Here is a 20,024-nt window from a genome sequence, read left to right on the forward strand (position 1 = left end):
GCTTATCATATGCAACAAGCATAAGTTTTCTGTTGTTTGGCTTTTCTATTATTTGAGATTGAAAATCGCTGAGTCATGTCGCGTCTTCTTGTTAGCCGTTCTCATACCCGTTTTAAGAGATTTATCATCTTCGCTACTGCTGTTTTACCTATCAACCAAGTACTTTCATTCATTTTACCACGAAACTGCCTCAAGATCAGGTGCTACAGTAGTTATTTAATGCTTGAAGTTAGGAGATCATTGCCTGTACCTAACGAAGTGTTCTTAGATTTCTCACTCAACTGAGATTTCTTCATTGATCAAAATACAGAAGGGTGTCATAGACATTAGAAATACCGTTAGAATGCCACAGCTTCCCTCTTTTTGCGCGACCTGAATTTCCTCCTCTTCTACTCTAATTGTCTTTGTCTGTCGTGCACATGAGCTAAGAATGCTTGCCATAATTATTCTGAATGATTGAGAGGATAATTTACCACAACAAACTTTCGTAATGCCACATAGCGTTCGAGATACATCACGCAAGATGACATGAACAGTAGGTACCTCATGAAATGCGTTGTGGCAGTATTGTTGGCAGTTGTTGGCAGTATTGAAGAGCAACAACTGTTAAGTATAAATAAACTTACGAGTTAGTTAATGTGAAGCAGCTGAACTAATCAAAATACTACTTCGCAGTCAAGGTTTGGAACTTGTACAGAGAAGCAGGAAGCTTCTCTCCGTTGGGGAACACCAGTCCACTTTATTGGAAACGAATATGTGGACTACTAACTTAGAAAACCCTTGGTAAGAAGTATCGTACAAAGTAAAATATCTTGAACGTAGATATCCCCATGTTTCAGAGCGTGTAGCGCTCTCGTCGTGAGCAAGCACTGGCGACCATTTGCTTCTGTAACTTTCATCCGTGTAGAAGATGCAGACCACACAATAACTGAATGGGACACAAAACCAATGAGTTGTCTATATCAAATATAGAAAACCCGCGATTACGAGACTAGTAGCGAGCAATTTGAGCACGTCACATCGTACAAGTATTTGGAGTAATGCTAAGAAGCGATATGTAATGAGATGATCACGTAGAATCAGTATTAGCCGGGAGTATTCTGAAAAACGGCGGTGCTTCTATAAATGAAATTGTGTGTAACGCACTTTTACGACCAGTTGTAGAGTATTACCTAGCGTTTGAAATTCTCATCAACGATGCCTGGCAGCAGATGTCAAAGAAATTCGGAGTCGTGCTTACAGGATCATATTGGTACAATAATGATTATGCTTGACTCGTATTCCGGACTAATGAGTTTACAGTGCCTCTAAGGACATCGGTGTTTAAGTTCTTGCTCTTTTCTCTACGTCGTTCCAGTGAAAAACTGTGGTAGTCACTTCACATAAATAAAAACAGAAGGATGCTATTGCTTTTCCTAGACTTGTTCTACTGAGAAGACAGTGTTGTCTCTAAAATAGTATCTTTGTTACTCCATCGCAGCGCCATTGGACAACAAAATATTGTCTCAAATGGTAAACTGCTTCACAGCGCACTAACATTCCATCCAGTAATTGCAGAATAACATTTTGGAGACTATCTCAGGAATTAACTTCAAAGGAATTTTTTAGTGTGTTCGTATGAACCACATTACATAATGATAACGTAAAAAGCTTACTGTGGGATACGGAAACCTCATCAGACACACATATACAGTCAAATCTGAGAACTCAATGAACTAACGAACCTCCTTTATGGCCATCAGAAGAAACATAACACATTGAATGCATACTAGAACCTCTCCGACATTCACAATGGATATCCGTTCCAAGGTTTTCTGAGTGCTACCTTCGACAATGTTTAGCTTACTCCTGTTCGCATTCGTTTGGAAGTATCTACACTGAAAGTACAGATTACGAAGGTAGCTAACACATGCAAACGCATATAATTTTCTGAGAAGAATTTTCCTAGGTACGTGATGATTACGTTCGAATATGATAGATTTCAACAACACAACGTCTCTAACCGGGACTGAAAAGATGATGTGTGATATTGCTGACAAGTGGATCCGTTATTAGATATTAACTTCTTTAATTGAAGGTGTAATTGGCAACACAAATCACCTTTATCTTTCGGAGCTCTGTTTGATACGTCATTTAACTAATGGTCAATTAACAGTCTGTTTCCATCACGAATTAGCATTATGACATTGGTGTTTATGGTGGTACTTGCATTGTTACCAACAATTCAATTTCCTGACATGTCAAACTTCGACGGTGACGCATAGAATCTACAATGCAGTTTCCTTTCCTTATAACCACTAGAATCTACAATACAGTTACCTTTATTGATAAGCGCACGCTGGACTGTGTGTAGATGGATTTCGAATACCAGATCTTATGTTGCATTTGCCAGGAGATACTGACATGTTGTGTGTACTGAAAAGAAAAGATTTTTTGAGTTAACGTATATAGTCAACTACGGATGATTTTGCTTATCAATTAGAACCGTGATCTTGTTCTCTGAAGATACAGAGTTTACCGTTGCACACATTTCACTCTATCAAAACAAAACTATGAAAATTAACTTGTAAAAGACCCAAACAAGTACAAAAATATGTTGAAAACTTCTAGAAACTAGGAAAGCCTAAATTAAGAAGAACTTTTTGTGTATGTGGATATGTGGAACTTCAAGATGTTTCAGATACACATTGAAGTTAACAGAATTGTAAAGATATTTGCACTGGTAACGTGTGGGTAACATTGGATGCAATACATCACTAAAAATATCAAGGAAAAACTATTTCTATGGAATCCCTGGAGGAGGGGAAGTAGGAGACTAGTGTTCAACGTTTCGTCGATAACGAGGTCATTAGAGACGGAGCACAAAATCGGATTAGGGAAGGGGGGGGGGGGGGTGAGGGGGAAGGAAATCGGCCGTGCGCTTTCAAAGAAACCATCCCGGCACTTGCCTGAATCGATTTAGGAAAATCACGGGGAACCTAAATCAGGATGGCCGGACGCGGAGTTGAATGGTCGTCCTCCAGATGACGGTATCCCTGTGTTATCGAAAACAGATTTAAATATCTGCGTTCAGCTTCAAAATGAAGGGTTTTCGGGATACAGCCGGAAAACTAAGCGAGGCAAAAATTAACTGTAGATTTATCAGTTCTCACAAAGTACCATACAGTCCATTTACTCAAATACGATTTTATAGTTTACGCTGTAAGCAGAAAGAAGTAAATTCCCGTATAGATATTTGATGCCTTGTCTAATTGTCTCAACGTAGCCCTCAACCAAGGAGCATTTCAACTGCATCTTCTGCGAACTCAAGTGTTTCACAAACTTACCTAGCTTTGACGATAGAATGGTACCGATCGTGGCTGGTTTTTTCCACCACGTTATATCGATCTGTCAGGATGAGTCCAACGCATATTGTAAAGTTCCGTGTGGTACTTTTTATTGGGGACGCTGAATGTGTAAGCTTTGCTCTGCTCGTACATATATTTTATACTTTACTATTGTGTTTCGATGAGAGGTTCCAAAAGTTGTCACTGGGATACTACTCCGGTAAAACATGTATGAGAACGGTTAAATTATCTATCTTACTAAATCTGATGTAAGAACAACTAATGCGATGCCTAAACAAGGATATAATGGGTGAGGTCAAACATTTAAATGTTAGACCCGTTGTATTGCCACTGTTAACATAAAAAATAGTTCGGTCAACTGTTACGTTTTATAAAAAGTAGGGAAAAAATCGTAATCCTTACGCTACAGCACAATATTCCTGTATCAAACATGTCGTAAGAAAACTGCTTCTTCATAATTCCTCTGCAACGTAACCTACTTTCGGATGCCAATCGATATCAATACGTTGTAATATCACGGCGTAATATGTATGCTAGAAATATAATTCTTTGCCACGGGGGTGATACAGAAAAGCCACTATCTATATGTCAGGAAAATGTCGTCAGTGTGAGAATGCGTTAGGGTCAAGGGTTGCTTGTACGTGCGTATTGGATTTGCCCCGCCAGCAACAGCACTGTATCTCCCTCCACACGTTTTGATATGACACGACGTATCTCTAAAAACCGTATCGGAGCATGGGCGTGTTACTTTCGGACGGAGACCCCCCAAAATTTCGCATTTTCTGGATGTGACGTACTACCTGTTTCACTTTTGCGAGATAAGATCAAGATAACTTGTTTCACTGTGATAATTCTACACAAGCCATGATATATAAGCTCCTACCACCAGTGCTTATCCTTGGTATCGCCATTCACTGTGAACCATCGAAAGCGCTGACGTCTTTTCGACATGAATCTAAGAGGTGAGCTGAAAACTACAGCTGTGTTCTAGTTTTTTGTTATTCTCACTGACAGACTTCATTTTACCGATACAAATGTGGTAGCCATGCGCTAGGACTCGTTTTCTGTGCCAGGTACATTCCTGCGTCTATTAACAACTCCCGCCGAGTACTGCCACCCATTTTATATCTCTCTTGTATTCTGTTTCTACGAGAAACTTGTTTCTTGTGCTATCTTTTCGGATTTGTTGTTTAAAAACTGTAGGAACAGCAATATTCAACTCACTTAGGGACGACTAACGAAACAAGACAACTGTCAATTGTAACTTATGCATTCATTACTCATAGTCACAAATTTATATGCAGTTAAAACTTATTGACTGCTTAAAAGATGTACTGTGACTGAGGCCGCTCGGTTTAGATTTGTACATCATAGCTTCTCTATTTGACAGAAGGTTTACACATATCATAATAACCATTCATTTTTTTCGGTTCCGGTAATGTAATACTGCCTCGATGAACCGAATCAGATACTATACTACGATATAATTCGACTCCTAATAAACTTTATCCAACATTTATTGGCATTTTAAAGGAAAATCGCTTTCCCTTAACATTAAGTTTTGGCTCAGTTCAATAGGGTTTCTGCCATAATATACGCCATAGTGGATTAACTAAGGTTCACAAACATCTCTTTATCTTACATCAAGATGTTTATACTCATTATTTCTGAAGAAAAGTTTTGGGATAGCATGGGACCAGCTGTAACACAATCAGTCCTCTGAACAACAGACGTAATAGTTTAATTGTGAAATTGAAGATTCGTAGTTATGACTGTAGACTTCCTCGCTGTCTCAAAACGCGGTTATTTGGAAAGAGTAAACATAACTTTTCTGTTGCTCCTGTAACGTTTCATTCTTTTCAAGGAATTCAGTAATATTTTCTTAAGTCTATTTTTTGAAAATATTGACAGAAAGTTGGATTTAACACATTGCTCTAAGTTTCGTTTCTTCTACACTATCTGTCTTAGTTTTTCTTTGTCATTCTCGTTCTTATTTTATATTTATTCTCTCGTGGTGGCGTTATCTTGCTGTTTACAAACATGAAACTTAGACGAATGTAACATGTTTGTAGTATGTTTCTTTAGGACGGGTTGATCATCATTAGTTTCAGACACGTGTTGCACTGTGTGGTACTCATCATTTTGCAGGTGGTTCGAGACAACACGGATTCTTAGAAATACTTAATTTACTGCAACTTCTTAAGGTTTTCGTGGCTTGTAGTGAAATGTGAAACATTTGGTCTTGTTGTGCCCCGATTTCTTGTTATGAGTACCTCATTCAGTAAAAGATTCCGGTATAAGTTTTTCTTTAGTATTGTCGATCACAAATTGACGAGATCTGAGTGTTTCACATAAATCGGAGCAGATTATCGCCTTTTTGTCATTGACCAAATTTAACACTAGGTTCTGCTGTTAGATGGAATAAACAATCCGTGTGCTATGATCTAGAAACCTATATAAACACGAAACCGTTTAATGTGACAGCGATAGCAATATCGTACCGTTGTTCATAATACATATGGCGTTTACTTCCGTTTACTACAAGATCACGAATTTACATTTCCTTGGAACAAGTGAATACTAGTAGATTATGGTATCTTCAAATTGATGTGGGCGTTCGGCGATGTTGATGTTCATGCTGGAGTAATTATTCTTAACACGGACAATGGTTTTGACCGTCTTCATCATTCTTTCGCAGGAATGGATCTCTTGAAGGAGATCCAGTAAGTGAATGAAATATTTTTAAATAATCTTGATTCTTCTGGTACTGGTGTGAGGAGTATAAGTAAGACTATCTGTCCATTATATGAGCTGTTTCTGTCAGATACGCATATATGTGTAAGCTGCAACTTATCGTATCATGAGTATATTCCAGAGAATAGTTTACAAAATCCTTTTGGCTACGAAGATACGCACACATTTTTAATAGTCTGAAAAGAATTAGGTTTACACTCATCTGTTCATGCCATTTCGTGTTACCGGTATCTTTATGGTATATGTGAATTCTGTCTTATATTTAGTGATCTGAATTTGCACTTAATACTTTGTAACTTCGTCAAAAATTTTTGATGATTTGTACCTGCATCATACGAACCTGTTTTGGAAATCTTTTTGGGAATATCCAATTCCTCTCGATCTCAAAGTGAAACAAACTACTGAGGGTTGTTAATCTATCGACATTTTCTTCTCAGAGAGATATATTATAACACTAATATATTATTATGGTTAATATGGTTGCATCCTACTTAAGAGTAGTACGGTGTGGAAGCTTCGAACACAGTTCAAAAAAAAAATTCTCCTCAAATGAAAACGTACGTTAATACACACATAAATAAATTAATCGACTTGTAGACCACGACTGTGAAACTCTTAGCTTTCAGTGCGTACGCTATGAATTAAATACTATGGAATGTAACTTCCGTCATTGAAAAGGTGAACGTAGACAGAGGTTAGTATTCGCTGTGTCCACAATGTGTCTGTCCCACGGGCAGAAAATATTGCGAATTGTTCAGGGAAAGCGATAATATTGGCTGGGTATAGATTTAAACATTCTGAGTTTCCCGTGCAGGGGACAGGTAAATGTCTACGATCGCTTCAGCCTTACTGGACGGCTGTGGTCTTTTATTTTCATGCGAAACGGGTATCTTATCTTTACTTACTTTTCAGTATTTGTTTAATTACTCCTGTCCTAATTTTTATTCTTGTGTAGGCTCTCGATACACCTTACAATGCGGAATGGTATATTGCGTACTTTGCGTTAGTAATTGGTTTAATGACGGTCTTTCTCTTCCAACTAACTGTCCTTTCCCTTTATTGTCCCATTTCAATGACATAGCTGCTTACCAGCAAACAGCAGGGATCCTTCGTCAACTGAACGTAGCCATCCTTCAGCTTTTATCCGTTCTGTTGTACAGACAAATATTGTAGATATTACAAAATTAAAACCTGATGATCCATAACGTGCCACTTAACGTTATTTTAACTGGTTCAATTAAGAACAGTAGCATACCATACAATACGACGTTTTTCATACTGGAATTCTGATATCGAGTAAGATGGTGCAGTGGTAAAACACTTAACCCATAATCTCGAGGGGGATGGTTCAACTTCTCAACCGATCATTTCGGTTTATTGTAATCCGCAATGTTCCCAAGCTGTTTAGTTCAATACTGGGATGATTCCTTTGAAATGGATACGGACGAGTATCCTTCCTTGAAGAGTATCTTGTGCTCTGTCGTCGATGGGACATTAAACCATAATATTCCTTTCTTCGAATTTTGATCCTTAACAAGTTGCGGTATGTTGAGATTTCCATCGGTGTTTTTGTTAGACTTTGTTGCGATCTCAAATATTTCTATGCAGTTACAGATGATTAACATTCAAATTTCTCTTGTTTGCGTAACTTGACTGTTAGATAACTAACGTATCAAGTGATATAAACAAATATTTTCGTTGTTTCACTTTCTCTGTCGTTTTCATAGGTCACGCCCGTTCCTGCAACCAATATGTCACGCGACTGTTTCATGGTTGTAGAGTCAGGGAAATCAGTGCGCAGTTAAATGTTACTTGCCAATATTAAAGGACCTCCCTGTTATTTTGGTATGGCACATAAGCATTCTGCAACGGTAAAGGCGAAATGTATAAATGTGACACATTATCAATTGCAAATACGTACTGGGTGCGTATAATGCCTGCAGAAGACCCAACGCAAACAAGAAAAGCAGAGAAAAATGTAAATCATTGACGATGCCTGGTGTGAAAAGGTAAAACATATTTAGTAATTAAAAATAAATATTCAGTTTGCAAAAGACGGATTCACTCTTATCAACATGGTAAACATAATTGGAATCGTAATTCAGGGAGAACTGTTGCAGGTATTAACAATATTCTTCTTTTTCACTGGCAAAGTTGTAACTGATGCGAAGCATTCTCCAAGTTAATCCAAAGACCTCTCAGGATAATATGTGCCAATAACTGGCACTTTCAAAACAGCAACTCTGCCCAAATTTCGCGAGCCGCGACAAGTCGCATAATTGTTACGCAGTAAATTTTTCAGGTGCTATATTTTTCCAACTTGACACGGAAAATTCACTTACCCTGGCATATTTGCCTCGGTGTTTGAATGCAATCAGTTCATTTCATTTGTTGTTAATACATCAGGCACTGAATAAGGCTCATCACGTCACATGACAGAACCCTTGCATTATCACCTCAGTGAATCCTTACACTTGCATGTTGTAGCCAACTCGTAAAATACATGCGTAATTCCACGAAATTAGTTATTCTTCCATCATATACGTCACTAAAATAATATCTTTGTCAAGAGTTTCAAAATACCTTCCATATTCTTCCATTTCTGAAAAAAGGGTCACTTATAGTCTCCTACGAAGAATATCAACAATATAGGAAAAGACAGATTGCTACTTAACCATAAATAAGACACGCTAAGTTGCAGACAGGCACATTTAAAAGACACTTACATATAAGCTTTCGGCCACAGTCTTTCTTGAAAAAAGATAAATACACACTATTCATTCACACAAGCAAGAACAACTAACGGACACGTGACAACCACCTCTGGCAGCTCGGGCCAGAATGCCGAGCAGCCGGAATTGGCGGTCACGTGTGCATGAGGTGTGCGTTTCTTCGGAAAAGGGTTGTGGCCGAAATCTTATGTGCAAGTGTCTTTTAATAATGCCTAACTGCAACTTTGTGTCTCCTCATTACGATGAATAGTAATCTGTCTTCTCCTACATTGTGTGAGTAAGTCATAACTGTTCGCGCAAACGTTGCTTTTTATACTCGGGTCATGACAGCTACCGATATTGAAAACTCCGCTCGTGCTGACACTCCTACGTCTTTAGGATTACTTTCTCTGTGAACGCATGTGTCAGAATCTTGGAAAAACTGAAGTATATTCTTCTTCCGTTGAAGGGAATAATGATGACAACAACAAGCTGATTGCAATTGTAGAAAACTGTCACAAACGTACGGTGAAGCAAGCATCAGTAGCAAATGCACATTAATCAAGTAATGTCCTTTCTGAAATGCTACTTGCACAAAAGAACTGAAGAAGCCCCTACAGTTGTGTGTGCTGTACGCTAACAACACTCAGGACTCTGTCAGCGTTTTAGAAGAAACAGTAACAGAAAAAACACTAAACAGTCTAACAGAGCAGTGTGAATTTTGAATATCTATGGCAAGATCAGGTCAAAATATGGTCTTGCCTAATATATATTTACAACACATGGGCACTTCAGAGCATGTGCCTATTCAGTGCTTCCTTGGCCCTCAGGGGTCCCCCGACAGATGCAAGTACAGAAATGTACTACACCGTGAAACAGGCAGGTGGCGCTCTTAATCACGTTCGCAATATCCTTCGTGTTATCGTATCTACAGCCCTAAACGAGCGAGAGACGAAATTATTTCGGGGCTTCATATTTCATTTTAAGCGGCCGAATTGCAACTACTCATGGGGGCCAAAACCACAGTCCTAGAAGAATGGATTATTTTAAAATGCTTTAATGATGTTTCATGTACAGCGATCCGAGTTTGTCTCCTCCAAATATTAAAGACACCCTTCATACTGTACCAGGTTTATTACAGGGTCCAGTGGAATGTTACATAACTGAAGGAAAGATATATATAGTTGCTTCATGAAGGCACGCACGATTTAATTCCGTATCATTTGTACTGGAAATATATGTAAAGTGGACACTAGGAATTATTAATATTGTTGGTTTAAATGTCTTGCTACATTTTAAACTTAACATAAAATACATTCCTGTTCTGCAACACAAAATGAAGTCACGAAGGGACTAACTAACAGCAGGCCGGAGTGGCCGAGCGGTTCTAGGCGCTTCAGTCTGGAACCGCGCCACCGCCACGGTTGCAGGTTCGAATCCTGCCTCGGGCATGGATGTGCGTGATGTCCTTAGGTTAGTTAGGTTTAAGTAGTTCTAAGTTCTAGGGGACTGATAACCTCAGATGTTAAGTCCCATACTGCTCAGAGCCATTTGAACCATTTGAACCAACTAACAGCACAGCTCACTACACACTTGTTTACCGAACACTGAATCTGGTAATTCCTTGACGATATTGCTTTTGGGTCGCACAAAAGGAAATGTCATTTTATGAAATATTCTGCTAAGTGCCACTAAAATTTAGCAAATAGCATTCTTTAAGTGATAGCAAAATTATCACATACTTTCATTTTACTTTCAGCAAGTGTGTTAACGACCGTGTGGGTCCTAGTTGCTGTAACTGCAGTCGACGCATCACCTGTAGGTGACTGTCCGCCAGTAGATGCGCTGGATCACACAGACCATCTACCAGACAGCAAAAACTGTTCACTTTTCTACAAATGTGATCACGCCGCACCTGTATTGTTTATATGTCCTGATGGACTCCACTTCAACCCTGTGCTGGAAGTATGTGACTGGCCAGACCGTGCAGGCTGTTCAGGTGCATCACCATCAACTGTAGCACCAAGCTCATCCTCAGCTGCTCCTACAAGTGCTGCCACTACAGCAGCTCCAACTGCAGCACCAAGCTCAACAGACAATCCAACATCTGCTCCATCAGGAGACTGTCCAGCAGTCGGCACCTGCCCACAATATGAAGATGAGAACTCTATTGCTAAGCACCTTCCCCATGCCACAAACTGCAGCCAGTTCTGTAAATGTGACCATGGAAAACCTGTCACATTCGACTGTCCTGCTGGACTCCACTTCAACCCTACACTGGAAGTATGTGACTGGCCAGACCAGGCGGGCTGTTCAGGTGGATCAGCATCAACTGCTGCTCCCAGCTCTTCCACAGCTGCTCCTACAAGTGCTGCCACTACATCAGCTCCAACAGCAGCACCAAGCTCATCCACAGCTGCTCCTACAAGTGCTGCCACTACAGCAGCTCCAACAGCAGCACCAAGCTCAACAGCCAATCCGACACCTGCTCCATCAGGAGACTGCCCAGCAGTCGGCACCTGCCCACAATATGAAGATGAGAACTCTATTGCTAAGCACCTCCCCCATGCCACAAACTGCAGCCAGTTCTGTAAATGTGACCACGGAAAACATGTCACATTCGACTGTCCTGCTGGACTCCACTTCAACCCTACACTGGAAGTATGTGACTGGCCAGACCAAGCAGGCTGTTCTGGTGGATCAGCGTCAACTGCAGCTCCCAGTTCATCCACAGCTGCTCCCACAAGTGCAGCCACTACAGCAGCTCCAACTGCAGCACCAAGCTCATCAACAGCTGCTCCTACAAGTGCTGCCACTACAGCAGCTCCAACGGCAGCACCAAGCTCAACAGCCAATCCTACATCTGCTCCATCAGATGACTGCCCAGCGGTCGGCACCTGCCCACAATATGAAGATGAGAACTCTATTGCTAAGCACCTTCCCCATGCCACAAACTGCAGCCAATTCTGTAAATGTGATCATGGAAAACCTGTCACATTCGACTGTCCTGCTGGACTCCACTTCAACCCTACGCTAGAGGTATGTGACTGGCCAGACCAAGCAGGCTGTTCTGGTGGATCAGCGTCAACTGCAGCTCCCAGTTCATCCACAGCTGCTCCCACAAGTGCAGCCACTACAGCAGCTCCAACTGCAGCACCAAGCTCATCAACAGCAGCTCCTACAAGTGCTGCTACTACAGGAGCTCCAACGGCAGCACCAAGCTCATCCACAGCTGCTCCTACAAGTGCAGCCACTACAGCAGCTCCAACTGCAGCACCAAGCTCATCAACAGCAGCTCCTACAAGTGCTGCCACTACAGGAGCTCCAACGGCAGCACCAAGCTCATCGACAGCTGCTCCTACAAGTGCTGCCACTACAGCAGCTCCAACAGCAGCACCAAGCTCAACAGCCAATCCGACACCTGCTCCATCAGGAGACTGCCCAGCAGTCGGCACCTGCCCACAATATGAAGATGAGAACTCTATTGCTAAGCACCTCCCCCATGCCACAAACTGCAGCCAATTCTGTAAATGTGATCATGGAAAACCTGTCACATTCGACTGTCCTGCTGGACTCCACTTCAACCCTACACTAGAAGTATGTGACTGGCCAGACCAGGCGGGCTGTTCAGGTGGATCAGCGTCAACTGCAGCTCCCAGTTCATCCACAGCTGCTCCCACAAGTGCAGCCACTACAGCAGCTCCAACTGCAGCACCAAGCTCATCAACAGCAGCTCCTACAAGTGCTGCCACTACAGGAGCTCCAACGGCAGCACCAAGCTCATCCACAGCTGCTCCTACAAGTGCTGCCACTACAGCAGCTCCAACAGCAGCACCAAGCTCAACAGCCAATCCGACACCTGCTCCATCAGGAGACTGCCCAGCAGTCGGCACCTGCCCACAATATGAAGATGAGAACTCTATTGCTAAGCACCTCCCCCATGCCACAAACTGCAGCCAATTCTGTAAATGTGATCATGGAAAACCTGTCACATTCGACTGTCCTGCTGGACTCCACTTCAACCCTACACTAGAAGTATGTGACTGGCCAGACCAGGCGGGCTGTTCAGGTGGATCAGCGTCAACTGCAGCTCCCAGTTCATCCACAGCTGCTCCCACAAGTGCAGCCACTACAGCAGCTCCAACTGCAGCACCAAGCTCATCAACAGCTGCTCCTACAAGTGCTGCCACTACAGCAGCTCCAACGGCAGCACCAAGCTCAACAGCCAATCCTACATCTGCTCCATCAGATGACTGCCCAGCGGTCGGCACCTGCCCACAATATGAAGATGAGAACTCTATTGCTAAGCACCTTCCCCATGCCACAAACTGCAGCCAATTCTGTAAATGTGATCATGGAAAACCTGTCACATTCGACTGTCCTGCTGGACTCCACTTCAACCCTACGCTAGAGGTATGTGACTGGCCAGACCAAGCAGGCTGTTCTGGTGGATCAGCGTCAACTGCAGCTCCCAGTTCATCCACAGCTGCTCCCACAAGTGCAGCCACTACAGCAGCTCCAACTGCAGCACCAAGCTCATCAACAGCAGCTCCTACAAGTGCTGCTACTACAGGAGCTCCAACGGCAGCACCAAGCTCATCCACAGCTGCTCCTACAAGTGCTGCCACTACAGCAGCTCCAACAGCAGCACCAAGCTCAACAGCCAATCCGACACCTGCTCCATCAGGAGACTGCCCAGCAGTCGGCACCTGCCCACAATATGAAGATGAGAACTCTATTGCTAAGCACCTCCCCCATGCCACAAACTGCAGCCAATTCTGTAAATGTGATCATGGAAAACCTGTCACATTCGACTGTCCTGCTGGACTCCACTTCAACCCTACACTAGAAGTATGTGACTGGCCAGACCAGGCGGGCTGTTCAGGTGGATCAGCGTCAACTGCAGCTCCCAGTTCATCCACAGCTGCTCCCACAAGTGCAGCCACTACAGCAGCTCCAACTGCAGCACCAAGCTCATCAACAGCAGCTCCTACAAGTGCTGCCACTACAGGAGCTCCAACGGCAGCACCAAGCTCATCCACAGCTGCTCCTACAAGTGCTGCCACTACAGCAGCTCCAACAGCAGCACCAAGCTCAACAGCCAATCCGACACCTGCTCCATCAGGAGACTGCCCAGCAGTCGGCACCTGCCCACAATATGAAGATGAGAACTCTATTGCTAAGCACCTCCCCCATGCCACAAACTGCAGCCAATTCTGTAAATGTGATCATGGAAAACCTGTCACATTCGACTGTCCTGCTGGACTCCACTTCAACCCTACACTAGAAGTATGTGACTGGCCAGACCAGGCGGGCTGTTCAGGTGGATCAGCGTCAACTGCAGCTCCCAGTTCATCCACAGCTGCTCCCACAAGTGCAGCCACTACAGCAGCTCCAACTGCAGCACCAAGCTCATCTACAGCTGCTCCTACAAGTGCTGCCACTACAGCAGCTCCAACTGCAGCACCAAGCTCATCGACAGCTGCTCCTACAAGTGCTGCCACTACAGCAGCTCCAACGGTAGCACCAAGCTCAACAGCCAATCCAACAGGAGACTGCCCAGCAGTCGGCAGCTGCCCACAATATGAAGATGAGAACTCTATTGCTAAGCACCTTCCCCATTCATCTGACTGCACCAAGTTCTGCAAATGTGACCATGGTACACCTGTTACATTTGACTGCCCTGCGGGGCTCCATTTCAACCCTACACTGGAAGTATGCGACTGGCCATACCGTGCTGGCTGTGTAAATAGTTCAGCTTAATAGGCATGTGCTACCAAAATGGCTACTATAGCTTCAGCCTACCAATATGACTGCTATAGTTTTAGCCAAACTAAGTTGTGGTACACCTGGTAGATCCACAGTGTTATTCGCCTATAAGACGCTTATGATTCAGTTTTACCATGTCTTACATATGTTGAAGATTCTATTGTTAAGCATCTCGGACGCAGAACCAACTGAAGTCTATATTGCGTTTGCAGTCATGGCGCATCAATCACTGAAATATTTTGTTTTGAGCTGTTTTTCAGTGTGAAACTGTATCTGTGAGACTCTCCTTTTGACTCTATATGTGACTAAGTGAATATCTAATAGATGTATTTATCTTTAAATTTATATTTCTTCTTATTCATGTAACTGTGTAACGTGCAAAAAATCATTTCATAATACACAGCAGAGTGTTACGTTTAGTGTTACTGAACTCATATTTACACTCTTTACATAGGCGTAGAAACGGCAGATGTCACATATGTAGAAATGTTTTTTTGGTCCACTGAAATACAATTTTAATTTTTTTTTCGAATCTGTATAATAAATAATGATTGCATTTAAAAGGTTTTTCGATCTTTATAGCCCCTGGACCGTAAAGCATTCCTTCTAACTGTGATACTGGCACTATAAAATACACATTTCTCCATGTTTCCTCCTGGTATCTCCGTCATTAGGTGATGTTTGAGCTTGGGAACTGTGTGAATCAGCAAACATAAATTTATTGTTTCAAAAGCAGAATGCGTGTCATAGTAGCCTTCAAGTCTAACGGAATCGGGTAGTCATCTTGATTTTCCCGTCTACCTCTGATTTGCAGTTCTTGACGGTGTAACTGTGCTGTTGCTTGAAGTTTCAAACACAGCTACGTGTCTAGGCAGCAGTCACATGTACACTATCGCTTGAAATACGTGTCTATATCGACTCCGTTAATCGTGAAAATATTATCGACGAAAATGAAATTCTCGACGTGGCTTGACATCTCAAAACAAGGCACCTACCTGTTATGACAGGGACCATTACTTTGTATCACTTTACTCATCAAGTAAAACTATGCGACAATGCATGCATGGTATCCACTAAAGGAAAGCTCACCGTCTCATCACGCTGACTATGGTTCGTTTATCAGTATCAAACATCACATTACCAAGCAAATAGCAAACGGAAATACATTCCGCGCACTTGTTTAGCAGTAGTAAAACGTTAGAATCGACATTCGATCAAAGGCATTCTTTATTTGTGTAATTACATATTGGCTAAAGACTAATCTGATAGTGAAACGAAAAAATTTGACTTCTGTCAGGAAGAGCCGAAACAAAAAGCAGGATTCCCTACAGGAATCAGCTACATCAGAAAAATTATGGATGTGGGTAGATTTAATTTCCCTGTCAACGGCATAGTTATACAATTTTATTATTTTTTTCAGAAAGATCATCAAAGGAAAAGTAACATATAAAGCTACGAATGAATGTAAATGAATCAGGGAGACGTATGGCTGATGACAGAGATAACACAGGTCACAGAGATAACTTGTAGATACACTAATGTAAGTGAAAAACTGATCAACTGAAACTAGCAAATTATTGTGAACAATTATTGTTTTACTATCGTAAATAACACAAAACAAAATGTCACGAAATCAAATGTATTTTCTACAAAAAAAAAAAAATGCAGTAAGAGTTTGATGTTGTTACGTATCGTGGAGTATGAAGCCCGGAAAAAGAGTCCAAACATTAAAAATTAAAACGTCAGCAAGCAAAACTGACGCATCAGCACATATAAACTCGTGTTCAGAAAAATCAGAATCCCTTGAAGACTAGAGATAGGACATTCATATTCGCAGGACTTGTACACTAGTACGTTCTGCAGATGTGAGTAGCATTTGAACCATGTCGGCCCATGGGTCCAAGGTCAAGATCGATATCGCGGCGCAACGCCCTTTATCCATAAAATATGCCTGTTCTCGTCGTCGCTATAAATCGGAGGTAATGTAACAGCGTGACTTGAGCAGGCGTGCAGGATGACTCGAAGACGTATGAACGAATCGTACCTTCAAATCAGTCAGTTTAAAAGAGGACGGATTATTGGCACGGAAAAATGTGATGCATTCATCCGGGTGTATCGGGTGTGTTCAGAACGATTCACGGAGGACCATAGAACACGACGAGATTGGTCAGGTCGCCCCACACAGACCACCCGTCGAGAAGATCAAAACTTCATCCGAATGGCATTGCGGAGCAGATCTGCTTCCTCCTCGGCTCCGGCGCAACAGTGGAACAGTCTGACCCATTGTACACTATCAGAGGTGACAGTCAGCCGCCTTTTATTACGGCAAGGGTCACGTGCGCGCAACCACTTCTCCGCCTACCTTTGAAAAATGTGCAGAAACATGCTAGACGGCTATGGTGTATGGTGCGACGTCATTAGGGGTAGGAATGGCATGAGGTAGTGTTTTCTGACGAATCCAGGTTCTGCTTGTCTGAAAATGATGTCTGAATTTTTGTTCGCCGCAGACAGGGCGAGCGGCATCCCAGCGATTGCATTTGCAAAAGACATTCAGTGCCAACTAAAAATCGTACGATGTGGGGTACTAATGGGTAGAACCACAAATCAAAGTTGGTGTGTGTTCAGTGCACTGTGGCCAGTGTGACCTACTTGAATGACATCTTGCAACCAGTAGCCACACCTTTTCTGCACAACAACCCAAACGCCATTTATCAACAAGACAACACACGACAACATGTTGCTGCATAAACACGTATCTTCTTGATGTCACAGGATGTCAGCCTTTTGCCCTGGCCCACCAGATCATCAGACTTCTCGCCACGCTAAAATGTGTGGGATGTGGTGAAAGGACGGGTGTAGCGCTGTGACCCAATACCAACCACCGCAGATGAACTTTGGAACCCGGTGAATGAAGCATGGGCGGCTATACCACATGACGCCATTCGCGCCTTATGCACGTCGATGACATCACGCATGGAACAAGTTACTAGGGCCCATTGCGTACCCAGCACCTACTAGACAACAGGACGAATGCTGAAGCGAGGTAACAGAAATGCTATTCACTTCTGCAGAACATACTAATGCGCATGTCCTACGAATATGAACGTCCTGCCTCTGTTCGTTCAAGGTGTTCTGTTTCTTTCTGAACATGAGTATATACTAAAAGAGTACGTTGATAAAACGCAAGGTCTTCCAACGAACACAAAATGTGATTCACAGTTCAGACAACTTTTCAGAATATTTTATTCTCGACGAAGACATATCTCTAAAAGTGAACGCGATTCAGGGGATTCAGACAGGTACAGCCCTATGTCTTCGTTGTTAGGATTTCAAAAAAAAAAAAAAAATCTGTGGAAAACATACCTGAATATGTAAATCTTCCTCGCCCACGCTTCCCCTCGCCCCTTCCCTATGGACCTTGCCGTCGGTGAGAGGACTTGCATGCCTCAGCGACATAGATAGACGTACCGAAGGCTCAACCACAATGGAGGGGTATCTCTTCAGAGGCCAGACGAATGTCTGGTTCTTGAAGAAGGCCAGCAGCATTTTCAGTAGTTGCACGGGCAACAGTCTGGATGAAGGACTTGCAACATTAACAAAAACGGCTTTTGCTGTGCTGGTACTGCAAACGGCTGAAAGCCGGGGAAAGCTAAAACCGTAATTTTTCCCAAGGGCATGCACCTCTCCTGTATGGTTACATGAAGATGGTGTCATCTTGGATAAAATAATACAGAGGTAAAATGACAAGTTGAAGTTAGATACAGTGGGAGTTAGTGAAGTTCGGTGGCAGGAGGAACAGGTCTTCTGGTCAGGTGAATACAGGGCATAAATACCAGATCAAACTGAGTCAATACAACAGTAGGTTTAATACGCAGAAGAAAATGGGAATGCGGGTAGGCTAATATCAACAGCATTGTGAACGCATTATTGTAGCCAAGATAGACACAAAGCCAATTCCCAGGATAGTAGTACACATTTATATGCCAAGTAGCTCCGCAGCTGATGAAGAGACTGAAGAAATATGTGATGAATAAAAAGAAATTATCCAGATAGTTAAAGGAGACGAAAATTTAAATGTGATCGGGGACTCGAATTCGATAGTAAGGAAAGGAGAATAGAAAAAATAGTAGGTGAATATGCATTGCGAGTAAGGAATGAAAGAAGAAGCCCTGTGGTACAATTTTGCACAGAGCGTAATTTAACCATCGTAAACACTTGGTTTTAGAATCATGAAACAAAATTATATGTGTGGAAGAGATCAGGACACACCGGAAGGTTTCAGATTGATTATATAATGGTAAGGCAGAGGTTTTGGAACCAGATTTTAGTAGTAAGACATTTTTACGGCTGAAAGCAAGGGGAAACTACAGCCCTAAATTTTCCCAAGGGCATGAAGCTTTACTGTATGGTTAAATGATGATGGTGCTCTCTTGGGTAAAATATTCCGGAGGTAAAATAGTCCCCCATTCGGATCTCCGGGCGGGGACTACTCAAGAGGACGTCGTTATCAGGAGAAAGAAAACTGGCGTTCTACAGATCGGAGCGTGGAATGTCAGATCCCTTAATCGGGCAGGTAGGTTAGAAAATTTAAAAAGAGAAATGGATAGGTTGAAGTTAGATATAGAGGGAATTAGTGACGTTCGGTGGCAGGCGGAACAAGACTTCTGGTCAGGTGAATACAGAGTTATAAATACAAAATCAAATAGGGGTAATGCAGGAGTAGGTTTAATAATGAATAAAAAAAATTGGACTGCAGGTAAGCTACTACCAACAGCATAGTGAACGCATTGTTGTGGCCAAGATAGACACGAAGCCCATGCCTACTACAGTAGTACCAGTTTATATGCCAACTAGTTCTGCAGATGATGAAGAAATCGATGAAATGTATGATGAGATAAAAGAAATTATTCAGATAGTGAAGGGAGACGAAATTTTAATAGTCATGAGTGACTGGAATTCGAGAGTAGGAAAAGGGAGAGAAGGAAACATAGTGGGCGAATATGGATTGGGGGAGAGAAATGAAAGAGGAAGCCATCTGGTAGAATTTTGCACAGAACATAACTTAATCATAGCTTGGTTCAAGAATCATAAAAGAAGGTTGTATGCATGGAAGAATCCTGGAGATACTAGAAGGTATCAGATAGATTATATAATGGTAAGACAGAGACTTAGGAACCAGGTTTTATGAACTATAGATTAAAACTGAAGAAACTGCAAAAAGGTGGAAATTTAAGGAGATGGGACCTGGATAAACTGACTAAACCAGAGGTTGTACAGAGTTTCAGGGAGAGCATAAGGGAACAATTGACACGAATGGGAGAAAGAAATACAGTAGAAGAAGAATGGGTAGCTCTGAGGGATGAAGTAGTGAAGGCAGCAGAGGATCAAGTAGGTAAAAAGACGAGGGGTAGTAGAAATCCTTGGGTAACAGAAGAAATATTGA

General features: G+C 42.2%; 1 protein-coding gene across 1 annotated transcript; it reads left to right on the plus strand.

Annotated features, from left to right (window-relative positions):
• Positions 1 to 4,296: 4,296 nt before the first annotated feature.
• LOC124606330 (mucin-19-like) lies at positions 4,297 to 14,876 on the plus strand. Its single transcript, XM_047138312.1, has 4 exons — positions 4,297 to 4,309; positions 10,572 to 11,885; positions 12,207 to 13,259; positions 13,461 to 14,876. The coding sequence occupies exons 1-4, from the start codon at positions 4,297 to 4,299 to the stop codon at positions 14,573 to 14,575; spliced, it is 3,495 nt and encodes a 1,164-aa protein (XP_046994268.1). The 3' UTR covers positions 14,576 to 14,876.
• Positions 14,877 to 20,024: the final 5,148 nt, after the last annotated feature.

The sequence above is a fragment of the Schistocerca americana genome, chromosome 3 (genome assembly GCF_021461395.2).
Source record: "Schistocerca americana isolate TAMUIC-IGC-003095 chromosome 3, iqSchAmer2.1, whole genome shotgun sequence".
Lineage (NCBI taxonomy): Eukaryota > Metazoa > Arthropoda > Insecta > Orthoptera > Acrididae > Schistocerca > Schistocerca americana.

Coding starts and splice junctions, on each gene's coding strand:
- LOC124606330 (XM_047138312.1), top strand. Junction 11,886..12,206: donor AGACCAAGCAGGCTGTTCTG/GTGGATCAGCGT, acceptor CTCCAACAGCAG/CACCAAGCTCAACAGCCAAT. Junction 13,260..13,460: donor AGACCAAGCAGGCTGTTCTG/GTGGATCAGCGT, acceptor CTCCAACAGCAG/CACCAAGCTCAACAGCCAAT.